The sequence below is a fragment of the Tupaia chinensis genome, unplaced genomic scaffold, assembly GCF_000334495.1.
Source record: "Tupaia chinensis unplaced genomic scaffold, TupChi_1.0 Scaffold000112_1, whole genome shotgun sequence".
NCBI lineage: Eukaryota > Metazoa > Chordata > Mammalia > Scandentia > Tupaiidae > Tupaia > Tupaia belangeri.
In genome coordinates this window covers 3214765-3230761 of record NW_006159576.1, presented here as the reverse complement: position 1 = coordinate 3230761, position 15997 = coordinate 3214765, and the positions used below count along the sequence as shown (strand labels likewise).

Genomic DNA, 15997 nt, shown 5'->3' with positions numbered 1-15997 from the left:
GGCTGGTGAAGGATAAGGTGAGCTGTCTACATTATATTCAGTCATTCCTTCATTCAGCAAACAGTGAATAAAAACGTGCTGTGCACTAGGCTCTAGAGAAAAAAATAGTGAGATGGGGAGACACAGTCCCTCTTCTCAAAGACATGTTGCAGTTGGGATGAAAGTGCTAAAAATCAAACTAACAAAAGGCATACTGAGGTAAGTGCCAGAAAGAATAGAAACAGAAAAGAACTGGGGGAGCTCCCTAAGGTCTGAGGGGATTCCTTTTAGGTGAGCTATCAAGAATGAGGAAGCCAAGTGAGAGTGCCAGTAGGTTGTTCCCTGCAGAGGGAATGGGGGTGGGGGTGGTAAGGCCTGAAGGTTGGAGAGTGGCCGGAGGTGCTGCTAAATGAGGTAGAGTGGTTTGTGATGAGACTGGTGAGTATGGTAGGGACAGGTTACTTGAGGGGACTTTAAAAAGTTATTGGAAAATGGAATTAAAGCATATGAGTTTATTTTGGTGCAAAAACATTTTGAAATTTACACATGTTTTTTCATAACATGCATTCTCCGTGAATTTTTGAAAACCCTTCATATGCCAAGTTGACCTTGGTAGAAAGAATTTAGATTTTAACACAAATGCAATGGAAATGCATTGAAGAAACTTATAAGCTGTAAAATCCGGTTTATATTTTTTTAAACTTTTATTCATTTATTCATTTAATTTTAATTTGACCATAGAGACACATAGAGAAGCAGAGAGAGAGAGAGAGAGAGAGAGAGAGAGAAGAAAGCCCGCCATGTCTAGGACTCGAACCGTGGTTGGCCATGTGGGAGTGTCCAGCACCTTAACCACCATGCCACCTGCTGGCCCCGAATCTGGTTTATATTTTAAGAGGTGCTCTCTGCCATGTGCAGAATAAAAGTTAGGAATGAGGCAAAAGGGGGATATCTCTATTGGCTGGGATAACCGGGTATTTGGGGGACAGAATAGGGAAAGGAAAAGCCCCAGAATGAGTCTCTATGTTTTTTTGTTTTGTTTTGTTTTCTTAAGGTAACCTTATTTACTGAGATGAGCAGATTTAAGAGGTATAGTTTTGGGTACTGTTTTTGATATATCTATTAGAGAGCTGAATGGAGATATCAGGAAGGTAATCTATTAGGTTGTCAGAAAAGTCATGGTGAATTTTTCTATGCAAAAACGCATCATGACCTTCCCAGTGACACAGAAGTACTCAAGGAAGAGGTCAGACCAAAGAATCAGCAGCATGTAGTGTTTAAGCTTGCAGGAAGGATCCTAAAAGCTTTCTTTTGAAGCCAGATAAAAGTCGCACCCATGCGGGGTACTATTTTTTACAATGGGGAGTGTCACAGGCTGACATGTTACCACTCACTGAGCGTTCCTCAGGTTCTGCAGGACAGGCAGTGGAGTTCTTCGGGAATGCTTGTGTGCCCTACTTTTGCCTTTCCTTTCTTCACCATGTGTAGGTTGCTGACCATCGACTGAAGCTCCAGGAATTAGAGGGTCTCATAGCAAACCTTGGAACTGGGGATGAGGTGGTGACCGATAAAGCCTTTGAGGATCGACTGAAGGAAGCAGAGAGAGAGGTCATGGATCTCCTTCGCGAGGCACAGGATGTCAAAGGTACACATAAGTAAACAGTGCTAACTTCCACTAGAAGGGCGAGTCTTTAGATAGATTTTTAACTTGTTTCAATGTGTAATTAGTATAGTTTTATAGTTTTGTTCTCAATTTTTAAGCTACTTATAGAATATGAGTTATTTTTTTTAAGCAATAGCTCACAAAACAACCAGTTAACTTAATGCTTTAAGATATAGTAAGCATAGGGACCAGCAGTTAGCATAATAGCTATGTTGCTGGACTCTCATGTAGCTGGCTATGATTCAAGTCCCGGACCTGGTGGCTTAAACTCAAGCCGGGCACGTGTGCGTGCATACCCAAGATTCTGAGAGGAGAATGGAGGAGAAGGAATTCAGGCGTGGCCATCCCCCCTGGGGGGTGATTTCTCGCTTTCTATCTCTTCTGTTTTTCTGGTGAGCGCGCCCGCGCTATAGAGGGGGAAAAAAAAAAAAAAAAACCTCTCAAAAAAAAAAAAAGATATATAAACATGAGGCTGGCAGGTGGCGTGGTAGTTGAGGCTTGAGGCTCTGGACTCCCATGTGGCTGACCACGGTCTGAATCCCAGACCTTGGGGCTTGCCTTCTCTCTCTTTCTGGTCAAATTTAATAATAATAACAAGAATAAAGTAAATAATTTTTTAAAGAAAAGAAGGGGTAAATATAAGGTAATTTTCCAACCCATCAAAAAATAGATGTTAAAATTGCAAGCATTTTATAGATCTTTCCATTACAAGGTCTCTTAAAATAGTTATAAAAATAATTAAAAGCATGGGGACAACAGGTGGTATGGTGGGTAAGGTGTTGGGCTCCCACGTGGCTGACTGCAGTTCGAGTCTTAGTCCCAGAGGCTTGAAAATCATGCCAGGTGCATGTGTGTGCGTGCCCAAGGTCCCAAGAAGAGAATCAGAGAAATGGGATTACAACATTGTCATCCCCAGGGGGATGATTTATTGCCTTCCCTCTCTCTGTTTCTCTCTAGTGAGCACATGTTCCCTATGATGAAAACCTAAAAAATTGAAAAATAATAATAATTAAAGGCATATGTTTTGGCAGGCATTATTTTTAAGTAACAAACTTGAACTTTGGTTTTTCCATAATCATAATGAGGGAATTTATGTTATATACGGCTTAAGAAGACTCTACTAAGGAAAAATCATGGTCTTCAAAAACTAGCTTAACAGCTAGCTACCTGATATATAACTCTTGGTATTTGCAGAAATAAACATTAGAAATTAGTGCCTGCTTGTGGAATTTTCTATATAATTAACAAACAAGTGTTCTAACATTATACAAAATATATGTTTTATATGTTATGTCCATTTTTTGGAATTGCCAGAGAGAGGGAGAGAAAGCACTCCCCAGTGGGCACGCACACCATTACCCCTTTCTGTTTGTCCCTTCTGTTGTGATTTGAGGCACACATGCGCGTGAGCCTGGTTTGTTTTTCAAACCACTAGGGCGGGAATTCAGACCATGGTGGGCTATGTGGGCTCTGGTTCCCTTGCTCATTGCACTATGGGGTTGGCTCAGTTTATGTCTACTTCTAAGGGCTTGTACAATTAGATCAGTCCTCTGCACATTAGCTGATGAGACTGATGAGAAGCAAAGAAGGTGACTTACGATTTAGAATGTATAATGTTTGTTTTAAAATACTTGACTTTAAAAGAAACTTTATAAACTTCGAATTTTAAAGTTATTTTAAATGACTTTTTAAGTCACATCAAGATTTTTTTAACTCCATGCATAAGGTTTTTCTAAACTTGGACCAGTACCTTTGTACACTTTCTGAGCACCTCCAGGCATGTGCCAGACACCAGGAAGGACAGGATGAATCAGACACTGCTCCTGCTGTCAGTGAGCCTGTCGCTGACCTGAGGTCTCTGCTTTAGATCTTTGCATTATTGAGATGCACGTGTTCTCAGATCCACGTGGTAAATGCACATTCAGATTAGCCAGCTTGCTGGGGCCAGGTGTGGCACGACAGTGGCATAACTGGACTCTCATGAGAAGGATCCTGGGCTCTTGTCCTGTGACCTCCCAGAACAAAGAGCATACTGGGCACATGTGTGTACCTGAGAACTAGGCCAGCCGAGACTGGGGATGGGTTATGGTGTGAAGACCCTGTTGGGGTTACCCGTCTCTCTCTATTTCTCTCCCTCATGAAAGAGATAAATAATTTTTTTTTTTAATGAGTGTATTTGGAAGCCAGCAAGTGACATGGTGGTTAAGGTGGCTAGGTACCCAACTGAGAGGTTCAAGTCTAGACCTGGAAGCCTGAAAAACACACTGTGTGTGTGTGTGTGTGTGTGTGTGCATGACCCAAATCCTGATAATAGAATGGAGGAAAAGGGTTTGCAGTATGGTCATTCCCCCAGAGATTGCTTTCTGACTCTCTCTCTCTCTCCTCCTCTTTCTCTCCAGTGAGCACATGTACCCCATAACAAATTGCGATAATAATAATAATAATAATAAATTACTGTACTTGGGACAGCAGTGATCAGCTTTACTACTGAGTTTATGAATATGTATTCATTTGAAGTTATGTAGAAAGGTCTCCCTGGCAGATGATAGGTCAAAAAAACTAAATATATTGTTTATTTCTTGTTGTATATGAATCTATTGTATAGAATTTTAATTTCATAAAGTTATTGAAATAGGAAATAATTAGATACCTGGTTTTAGCCAGTTTGATTTTTTTTCTTTTTCTTTTTCTTTTTTTTTTTGGAGTTTTTTTTCTATAGGGCGTGTGCACTCGCCAGAGAGACAGAGAGAGACAGAGACAGAAAGTGAGAACTCACCCCCCAGGGGGCATGGCCATGCCACAATCCCTTCTCCTCTCGGGATCTCGGGCACGCACACACATGCGCCTGGTATAAATTTAAGCCACTGGATCCGAGACTCAAACCGGGGTCAACTACATGGGAGTCTAGCCACATAGCCATTAGGCCAACTGCTTGTCCCAGCCAGTATGATTTTTATGAGAGGAATTATTCCATGGGGTGAGTTTTTAGAGTTTTCACTCCTTTTTTTGAGAGATTTTTGCTACAAGGTGCATGGACTTCCCAGAGAGATAAGAGCAATAAATAACTCCCCAAGGAAAATGGCCATGTTGCAATTCCTTCTCCTCCACTCTACTCCTGGGATTGTTGGCCATGTATGCACACACACATAGCATGAGTTTTAAGCCGCCATGGTTCGTCATGTGGGAGTCCAATGTCTAAACCACTAAGCTACACACTGGCCCTATGGGGTAAATTTAAGAAATTGAAGAAATAAAGTAAGAGATTAGTAGCTTATTTCATAGTGGTTTTTTTTCCCCCTATTTCATTCTTTAAATCATTAAGAAGAATTTAAACCTTTTCTGTTTTGGATAAATAAGTATTTTCTTTTTTTTTTAATAACAAATTTTGACCCACGTGTTTTTCCATTAATATATTCTCTTGAAACAATAAATTCACATCTGTCTCGCCATATACATTGAAGAATTTAATATGGGATTTTATTCCCCTTGTTTCTCCTTTTTTTAATTCATGAGAGAAAAAGGGAGAAAGACAAGGATAGGCATATTTTTTGAGAGAGAGATTTTTGCTATAGGGCATGTGTGCTCACCAAAGATACAGAGACAGAGAGACAAAAAGCATGAAATTACCCCCTAGAAGAGTTGGTCACGCCGCAGTCCCTTCTCCTCCATTCTCCTCTTGGGATTTTAGGCGTGCACGCACATGTGCCCTGGGTGAATTTAAGCCACCAGATTCAAGACTCAAATCACAGTTGATTACGTGGGAGTCCAGTGACATAATCATTATGCCATCTGCTGGTCCCTGGGATAGGCATTTTTAACAGGGTCTTTCTGAGTCATAGGTTCCCTTCCCCAGCCTCTCAGTTAGCTAAGATTCCAGGCATGTGCAACCCTGCTTAGTGTGTTCAGGTCAGCCTGGAACCTGAGGCCTCCCATGCCACCTCAAGCCTCCTGAGAGGTGGCGCTGCCTGTGCACCCCCAGGTGGGGCCATATATGGGATTACAGTCTTCAGTACCAATCAGTCCAGCCAAGAGCTGGAGTTTGGCACACAGCTATCTCCAGTGCCAGCACCATCAACACATGAGGATAGGTCAAGGGGGAGAAAGGAAGGTCAACCAGCGTTGACACTTGTCTAAGCTCCAAGCATCTGGACGTAGCCCCAGCTGTATATAGCTCTTTTCAGCCACAATTGCCACCTACTTTTCTGTGCCCAAGCCAGTGCTTCTGTTGAATGGAACCTCTCCTCTGATAGCAACCGTGCCCATCATACTTCCCCTTGAGCCACCAGAAAGGTGGGCACATAGCCATCAGAGAGCTCTTAGAGCATCAGGGTGGAGCTGGGGTTAAAATCCACTCAAGACCAGAGCTGTAGAGTTCCTGGCTGAACTTCTCGCTCAGGTTCAAAGTACCTAGAGTGAAAATGTCTTCATAATGATTTATCTCTTAAGACTACTTCCTAAGCATCCACTTGTGTTTATTCTACAGATTTGGAAAGAGATTATATGGGGCAGTTAGGGCTTACAAGGAGACACAAGGAATTGGAAGGCATTTGAAGTGAACCTACAAGTTATCTTATCTATTCCCTTTCAAGATACGATTGTTTCTCTGAAGAGCTGGACAGATCAGTATCTGTTGCATTCTTAAAATCTAAAGGGAAAGAGATTATATGGGGCAGTTAGGGCTTACAAGGAGACACAAGGAATTGGAAGGCATTTGAAGTGAACCTACAAGTTATCTTATCTATTCCCTTTCAAGATACGATTGTTTCTCTGAAGAGCTGGACAGAGAGATCAGTATCTGTTGCATTCTTGAAGATCTAAAGGGAAAGGGCTTGTATAACTTCACTGGCTGCTTTTGCTTCCTCAATCTAAAAGTTTTTCTATGATCTAAACTCTTTTTTATTTTTGTGTTTTCTTAAAAATCAGTAGAGTTTCTGGGACCAGCAGGTGGAATGGTGGTTAAGGTGTTGGATTCCCACATGCCTGACCATGTTTCGAGTCCTGGACCTGGCAGCTTACTTCTCACTTTCCCCTTCTCTCTCTTCCTCTGTCTCTTTGGTTGGATTAAAAAATAATCATAACAAATAAAATTAAATAAAGAAATAATTTTAAAAAAACCTTTAGAGTTTCAAAAAATTGTTTAACTCTGCAAGCAGGACTCTTTCCATGGCTGGATGGGAGTTGTACAGCACTGTGCAGGTAGCTGTTTCCAAGCCTGTAATGCCTCTTTGGTGATTTCAACTTTGACCTCTCATATATTTTGCATTCCTTGGAAAATTTAACCCCAGCCCCAAGTATCCTGATGAAATAAGAACTGGTCAGTTATGAATAAGAGGTACCTAATGGTTTTTGTACAGTCTTACATCTTCATGATGTGAGATTTTTTTTTTTTTGGAGAGGTTTTTGCTATAGGGCACGCATGCTCGCCAGACAGACAGAGAGAGACATAAAACAGGAAAGCACTCCCCAGGGGTGATGTCCACACTGCAATCCCTTCTCCTCCATTCTCCTCTTGGGATCTTGGGCGCACACGCACAGGTGCCCGCCGTGAGTTTAAGCCACCGGGTCCGGGACTCCAACTGCGGTCGCCTACATGGGAGTCCAGCGACATAGCCATTACACTGGTCCCCATGATGTGAGAATTTAAGTAAGGCCTTGTTTACACGGGCTTTATTTTATTTATTAGGACTCTAGTATGAGATTTAGGTGGAAATGGCATGATTAATAAAGAACCATTCAAAAGCAGAGGTTAACTTTAAAGAAATTACATCATGGGGCCAGCAGGTGATATAGTGGTTAAGGGCGCTGGGCTCCCACGGCTGACCTTGGTTTGAGTCCCAGACCTGGTGGCTTTCTTTCTCTCTCTCTCCCTCTCTCCCTCTCTCTCTTGCTCTCGCCCTGTCCCTCTCTGGTTGAATAAAAATAAATAAATAAAGTTAAATGAAATAATTCTTTTTTAAAAAAAAGAAATTACATGGATATGCTGTGGGAGGTGGGGGTGGCAGCAAGAATCTGTTTATTTGAAGTTCAAAATTAGAGTCATTTGCCATACTTCAGCATCTGTTTTGCACATAATTTTTTTTTTTGAATCTTGAAAAATTGCTCAGCTCTCAGGGCTAGTGGCATTTTTAACATTATATATTTATGATTAAATTGGCATGTACTAGAATATCAAAATCAAACTCACCGTCCTTCATTAAACATTCCCTGGGTGTCTTCTCTTTGCCAAGACCCATATAAGGTTGGGGTGGGAGGGTTATAGTGATGAGTAAGAGAAGAGCTCTGGCCTAGCTTGTAGTGTCCTGGACTAGGAAACTGGAAGTCATATGCCAACCAAGGTTCAGGGTTCAAGTCTCCAGCCAGGTCAGCCTGGCCAGGTACCTGCATGGTTCCCACAGCCCTGGTGGACTTGAGGACTGGAGGAAGGGGATTGTGGCATGACTAATCCCTGTGGAGGGTGCTCCACTCTCTCTTCCCCTCCCAATGCACATGCTCTATCATAAATGGAAAACAAAGAAGGAAGGTAGACAGGGAGGAAGGAAGGGAGCTTACGATCCAGTGGACAGACAGGCATGCAGTTGAGGATCAAGAAGATGGATGTGACAGTGCAGATACCCTGGGGTACTACCAATCAGCTCTGCCGCGGGCTCGGGGAAAACCCATCAGAAAGAGGCTGCGTCTGGAAGAGTAATGATCCAGCGTGCCCCAGACTTCGTGCGAGATGATGTGTCCCTCTTCAGATAATCGATGGACATCTTCTGCCATACCATTTCAGATGTAGACCAGAATTTGTTGGACCGCCATGCCGAAAGTGGCTGCTGCCAACGTGGTGAGTGGGGCAAAGACCTGGCGTGGGCTGGGGAGTCCCTTGGTAAGGCATAGCAGGCCTGTTCCTGGCAGTGGTGTGCTTCAGCTAAACTGACTCCTTGCATCCCTCTCGTCGTCCCACGTATGGAGTAAGAAAACCACGTAGCTCATGGTTGTCATGAAGAATTACCCTTAAGAATGGGATAAAAATCGAGGGACGTCTGGGTTCCTCCTCTAGCTTTGTTCTTTCCGTGGTACTGAGCAATTTGGTCTTCCTTTATGCTTTCCTCAAAATAAAACTACCCTGACAGCGAGGGTGTGGATATGAAGTAATGATACCTGAAAATAAGAGGAGGCATTCCTTTGGCCCTTTACCAGTAATAAAATTTTTATTTTGACACTTGCTTTATTAAATTTAAATAATTCAGTCTTTTGAAAGTAAGTGCTTTGTTTCCTCATCAGTCGATCACTCAGCCAGATTCTACAGGGGACCCAAACAACATGACTCTATTGGCGGAAGAGGCTCGAAGGCTCGCTGAACGGTAAGCTCAGACCCTGGCTGCATGGCTAAGTTGCAGCCTCCCTTGTGATGAGTGTGCACGGTCCTGTCCCATCCCCACAGACCCTTCCCACCTAACCCATTTTCTGTTTCACCTGTCTTCTGAAATGTTATCAGCTCTATGTACTCTCTTCTGTTACTTTGAAATTAGAATATTCACTTCAGATACGGCAATACAGCAGTTTGTAGGAGAGTCAGACATCTCAAAGAAAACCGTAACTTTTTAAAAAAGAATTGTTTACTTAATTTTATGTTATTGTTGTGATTTTTTTTTTTTTTCATTTGACCAGAGAGAAAGAGAGAGAGAGATAAAGTGAGAAAGCAAGTTGCTAGGTCCAGGGCCAGAACCAAGTGAGAAAGCAAGTTGCTAGGTCCAGGACCAGGACCAATGAGCCATGTGGGAGTCCAGCGCTTCAACCACCACACCACCTGCTGGCCCCAACCATGACCTTTTAAGAATTGTTTAATAGAAGGCACATGCACACATACGAGAAAGGGGGGGGGAATTATCCTCAGCAGGTTTTTATCATGCTGTAACCCCTTTTCCCTAGCCCTCCTGCTCTTCAGGGCCCTGGGTGCCCATGTGTTTTCCAGGCCAACCTGGAAGTCAACCACGGTTGTCATGTGGCTTCCAGCGCTGTGGGGCACTAGCGTTATTATTACTGCACCACAGTGGCTGGGTCCATTTTTAGGGTTTTAACTTCTAAGCTTTAAAATGAATACATGTTAAAGAAGCTTAGTAGAATTAAATGATTAATTTTTAGAGTTTGTTCAAATGAATTTTTAATGAAAATGTTTGATTTTCAAATCTCAGTAGAAAACATTTACTAACCCATAGTACACTTGAAAAACAGCCAAAGAAAAATAGGCTATTTTCATTCCTGATATTTTACAGACCTTTTTATTTATTTATTTTTTAAAGTAAGGTAATTTATTTAGAAGACTTAAGACTTTAATTACTGGGGTAAGGCATAGTCATGCCACAATCCATCTTCTCCATTTTTCCCTCCTTTCAGCATTTTGGGCTTGCTGGAATTCAAACCATGGTCAGCCATATGGGGTCTGACTCTCTTAATCACTAGGCCACAGGGCTGGTCCCATTTTTTTAAGCCATTTATTTTATTTATGATAGAGAGCATGTGTGCATGAACAAGAGGGATGAGGAAACCCTGGACAAGGTCTCGGTTGCATTGTGATCTCCTTGCACCAGCCCTCCAGCTCATCATGATTTTGGGCATGCATGCACATGCCCATTGTGTTTTGTTTTTTATTTTTGTTTGTTTGTTTTAGGTTTTTGCCATAAGGCACATATACTTGTGGGAGAGAGAGAGAAAAAAAGTAAGAAATCACCCTCCAGGGGAGATGGCAACACCACAGTCCCTTCTCTTCTATTCTCCTCTTGGGATTTTGGGCATGCAAGAGCACATGTCCAGCATTTTTCTTCTTTTTTTTTTTAAGAGAGAGTTTTGCGATAGGGCTTGTGTGCTTGCTGGAGAGACAGAGAGAGGCAGAAAGTGAGAAATAACCCCCAGGAGATATGGCCATGCTGCAATCCCCTCCCCCTCATTCTCTCTGAATTTTGGGAATGCACACACATCGCACATGCACCTGGTGTGAGTTTAAGCCTCTGGGTCCAGGATTTGAACCATGGTCAACTACATGGGAGTCTGGCAATGTAACCATTATACCATTTGCTGGTCCCCTCCAGCAAGATTTTCAAGCCACTGGATCCAGGGAGTGAACTGTGGTCGGCCATGTGGGAGTCCAGTGCCTTAACCACTGCACCACTTGCTGACCCCCTGCCCCATGTGTTTTCAGGTTGACCTGGGCATCTACACCGTAGTTGGCCATATGGCTTCCAGCACTGCAATTCAGTTTGCTACAGACTGTGCCACCATGATGGGCTAGCATATAGTTTTATATGTAAATTATTCTTAAAAATTATATATATGTTTAAGTGTAATAATTATATGTAATATGTATAAATTCACTGGGAAAGTCATGATGTATTTTTCTATGTTTTTAATACAAAAATGCATCACGACTTTCTAATAATTATGTAAGATACAATAATTATGTTGAAGAGTAATTTTTCTTGAAGAAATATAAACATCTGCCTCTATCAAATCATTTCTTTTCTTGGAAAATATTTTTCTTTTAATTTATAGAATGCCATCTGTAAACTCAGTCCCACTGAAATAATCATAAAATTCCAAATGACTGAAGTTTTTCCAATATTTGTAGAACTCTACCAACATTAAGCTCTGTATACATAATAGAATATGCATTACCAAATTTACATCATTCGCTAGCTGATGTCTCTGTTGCATGGCTTATTTTTTCCTTTCATCTGTACAGCCATAAACAAGAAGCTGATGACATTGTACGAGTGGCAAAGACAGCCAATGATACTTCCACTGAGGCATATAATCTGCTTGTGAGGACACTGGCGGGAGAAAATCAAACAGCATTTGAAATTGAAGAGCTTAATAGGAAGTGAGTATAATTTAAAAGTAGCTTACAGCCCTCCAAGTGTTCTTGTAAGTAAAGCCAGTTTAATGAGGAATTAAGTGTTGGTGGACTCAGGGCAGGCACTCATGCAAGAGTTTCTCTTGTTAATCATGGTTTTGAAACGCACAGTAGTCGGAGCAAGGGGAGGTTCGAGCCAGGGATTTTATTTGATCCAATTACGGTAACTGCCGAGAATGGTAACAAGACTAGCCTTGATACTGGGAAGTCTGTGTAGGGGAAGACAGAGGAAGAAACAAAATGTGGAGAACATTGGAAGAGTCTTGAGAAAGTTTATAAAAAGTACATATTATCAGAAAACTATGCATGGATTTCAATGTTTTTGCACCAGTATAAACTTGTGCTTTAATTCCATCTTCCCATAATCTTTTTGAAGTCCCCTTATATACAGATTTTTAATCGCTGTCTGAAATAAGAAAATATTTGGTACCCCATAGCTGCAAGTAGAAGTGATGATGCAGTGTAGGTCTGGGTGAAATGTTAGTATTAAAGCGAGAGCCTTTTAATGAAGCATTTCCCTTAAGGTTTGAGACTGTTGTCATCATGGTGTAAACGACATCGAAACTGGTTAACACAGAGGATGTTAAAAGCGTCTACATTTTTTATTAAATCGCATCAATTGCTCTGCAGGTATGAGCAAGTGAAGAACATCTCGCAGGATCTGGAGGAGCAAGCAGCCCGCGTCCATCAGGAGGCCACGAGGGCTGGGGACAAAGCCGTGGAGATCTACGCCAGTGTGACTCAGCTGACCCCTGTGGATTCAGAGGCACTGGAGGTAGGGGCAGGGGGACAGCTACACCTCAGGCCCTATCTATCACTGCCGCACACACACCCCCCACAGCTGCAGAAGGGGCCCTCTGCACCTCCCTTCTCTGCCCTCCAGCTGACTCTGGCAAAACTGAGCTCTAGTCTACATAGGCCTGTAGAACTACTGTGGTAAAGAATCCTGGGAACACAACGCTGGGTGTGTGTGCATGTGTGCCCAACATCCTAAGAGGACAATGGAGGAGAAAGGATTGTGGCGTGGCCATCCCCCCCGAGATGTGATTTCTCACTTTCTGTCTCTCTGGTGAGCGTGCACACCCTATAGCAAAAATCTCTCTCTAAAAAAAAGAATTCTGGAACCACAGACATTAAATAGCAATAGAAACCATCACTCCACAGTCTTTATAATGTGGTTGACTCACTTAAAGCAGAGTACACTTGATCTCTATTGCTAGGCACGCTCTGGTAGAAAGTTTAAATGGAAGGAAGAGCTACATGCAGATGCTCTGGGACAGGTAAAATATTGGGGGTTCGTAGGATTTTTATTTTGTGATTGTATTCTAATCGTGAATCCTCCTACTAGGCTCTGTATTAACAGTGTATTTTTTATGTTAAACTTGAAATTTGTTAAGTTTTTTCTTTTCTTTTCTTTTTTAAGAGAGGTTTTTGCTATAGGGCGTGTGCGCTCGCCAGAAAGACAGAGGGGGGATGGCCATACCACAGTCCCTTCTCCTCCATTCTCTTCCCAGGACCTTGGGCACGCACACACACACGCTCCCAGCGTGAGGTTAAGCCATCAGGTCCGGGACTCAAACCATGGTCAACTACGTGGGAGTCCAGCGACATAGCCATTACGCTAACTGCTGGTCCCTGCTAAATTTCATTTTTTTATGTTGAAATTGCTGATTTGGTTTTGACCATGAAGGTTTAGGTCTCTGTGACATGTACATCTTGTCTCACTGCACACACGTGAGACTGAAAATAGGCCAGGCTGATCTGCAGTGCTACAAACCAAAACAGCAGCAGCTGGAGTGTGGGAAAGGTGGGGTGGAGACTGAGTGGAAAGAAGCTCGGGGAACTTGTTGGTGATGCACATTTTCTGTATCTTGATTGGGGTGTTAGTAATACAGGTAAATATGTCAAAGCTCCTCAAACTACACGCAAATGGTATGGATTTCACAGTATAGAGTATACCTCAATTTTTTTAAGAATTATTTTTTATTAATTTTATTCGTTGTCTTTTTTTTTTTTTTTTTTTTTTTTTTTTGAGGTTGACCAGACAGAGACAGAGAGAGAGAGAAGCAAAGTGGGAAAACAAGCTGCCAGGTCCGGGGCTCAAACTGTAGTCAGCCATGTGGAAGTTCAGCCACCTTAACCACCAACACCACCTGCCAGCCCCACGTATACCTCAGTTTTTAAAAATCATTTAAAGAAATGTTTATAAAATCTTGACCCATGTTCTGCTAAAAATGTCTATTAAGTATGACAGAGTTCCTAAGCCTACCTTTTCATCAACTGTATTTTTTTTTATCTAAATTGTAATGATTTAAACTTGCATTTCACAGAGAGAAGCAAATAAAATAAAGAAGGAAGCTGAAGATCTGGACCGTCTGATTGACCAAAAGTTGAAAGATTATGAGGACCTCAGAGAAGATATGAGCGGAAAGGAGCTTGAAGTAAAGAAACTTCTGGAGAAAGGAAAAACTGAACAGCAGGTGAGTTTGATTTGCAGAATGCTTCATTTCTTTTTTTTTTTTTTAATTTTATTTATTATTATTACTATTTTAAATTTGCTATGGACACATGTGCTCACCAGAAAGAGAGACAGAAAGACAGAGAGAAAGAGTGAGAAAGCAAGCTGCCAGGTCTGGGACTCAAATTGCAGTGTGCCATGTGGGAGTCCAGCACCTTAACCACCACTCTACCTGCTGCCCCCAGGTTGCCTCATTTCTTGAGGCAGCATTGAGAACAGTTGGGAGTCAAGTCTGTGAGGTTACCACAGCTGCAGTTGCTGCACACACACATGTTCAAGGAGGGCCTTCCACATGGGCCCAACGTGCAATGTGCTGGAGAGTCATGGGTGGTAGCTTCAAGGGGCCTTGCCTGGCGGGAGAGAAGGGCTTGACTCAGGAGGGCTCATCCTGACCTGCTGTGTGTTTGCAGACTGCCGACCAACTCCTTGCCCGAGCTGATGCTGCCAAGGCTCTTGCTGAGGAAGCCGCGAAAAGGGGACGAAATACCTTACAGGAAGCCAATGACATTCTCAACAACCTGAAAGGTATGACAGGAAAAAACAGGGATGTATTTGTTTGCTTTCTCCCCTAGGGCAATTGTTGCTTGCTTATTTACTTGCTGGCTTGCTTTTTAAATTTCTACATAAGAATCTCTGAACATGCTCATAATGAAAGATAATAGTGTCACAAATCCCATTTACCTATCATCTAGATACAACAGTTATGATTTTATTGTAGTTACAAATCCCTCAAAACCTTACTTTTTTTTTTTTTTTTTTTTTTTTTTTTTTTTTTTTAGGTTTTTGCTATGGGAGCATGCGCTCGCCAGAGGGAGGCAGAGAAAAGGGAACATGGCCCATGCCGCGGTCCCTTCTCCTCCATTCTCTTCTCACGATTTTGGGCATTCATGTACATGCGCCTGGTGTGATTTTCAACCTACCAGGTGTAAAACTCAAACCATCATGCCTTAACCACCATGCTACCTGCTGGCCCAATACTTCACTTTTGTTATGTTAAAGTATTTTAAAGAAAATCCAGTGCTCATTAATTTTAACTACATACTACAGTAGGAAAACCAGAAAAAAGGAAGAAAAATGAAAGGAGGCCATTTTCTTTTTTTTTTAGAGGTTTTTGCTATAGGGCGCATATGTTCACGAGACAGACAGAAAGAGACAGAGAGACAGAAAGTAAGAAATCACCCCTGCAGGGGAGATGACCACGCCACAGTCCCTTCTCCTCCATTCTCCTCTCGGGATTTTGGGCACGCACGCATACGCACCCGGCATGAATTTAAGCCACCAGGGACTCAAAACACGATCGGCTACATGGGAGTTCAGTGACATAGCCATTATGTCATCTGCTGGTCCTCAGCAGCAGACTTTTCAAATAACTGAAGAAGCACAATTACTTGTGGAGTGTTTGATTATTATTTTTTTTTTTTTTTTAAATTTGACCAGAGAGAGACAGAGAGAGAAAGTGAGAAAGTAAGCCACCAGGTCTGAGACTGGAACCGTGGTTGGCTATGGGGGAGTCCAACACCCAACCACTATGCCACCTGCCAGCCCCCAAGGGCATTTTCTCATGTTAGAATAACTTCAGTAATAAAGATATACCTACTTAGCTGACTTATGCTGACTGAGTTGTCATCTTTCATTTTCTTGCCAGTGGCATCTAGTCCTTTCTTTTTTCTTTCTTCTCCCAAGATAGAAAAAAAATTGTGCCCAATTTACTGAATAGCCCTGGACTCCCCTCAGATAAAATATTCACAGGTTCTAAAAAATGGAAGCTTTGCAGGACCAGCAGTTAGTGTAATGGCTATGTTGCTGGACTCCCATGTAGTTGACCGCAGTTTGAGTCCCAGACCTGGTGGCTTAAACTGATGCCAGGCATATGTGCGTGTGTGCCCAAGATCCCGAGAGGAGAATGGGGGAGAAGGGATTGCAGCATGGCCATCCCCTTTGGGGG

The 15997-nt window shown here is 42.3% G+C and overlaps 1 protein-coding gene across 1 annotated transcript in view; it reads left to right on the top strand.

The window, feature by feature from the left end:
- The window catches only part of LAMC1 (laminin subunit gamma 1), a gene marked incomplete at its 5' end in the record, with an annotated part of 175653 nt that overhangs the window by 147071 nt on the left and 12585 nt on the right, over positions 1 to 15997 (top strand). The window contains 9 exon segments of the mRNA XM_014586067.1: positions 1 to 17; positions 1468 to 1624; positions 8415 to 8448; positions 8450 to 8468; positions 8909 to 8988; positions 11364 to 11501; positions 12165 to 12309; positions 13865 to 14014; positions 14463 to 14577. Coding sequence (XP_014441553.1) covers positions 1 to 17; positions 1468 to 1624; positions 8415 to 8448; positions 8450 to 8468; positions 8909 to 8988; positions 11364 to 11501; positions 12165 to 12309; positions 13865 to 14014; positions 14463 to 14577 — 855 coding nt within the window.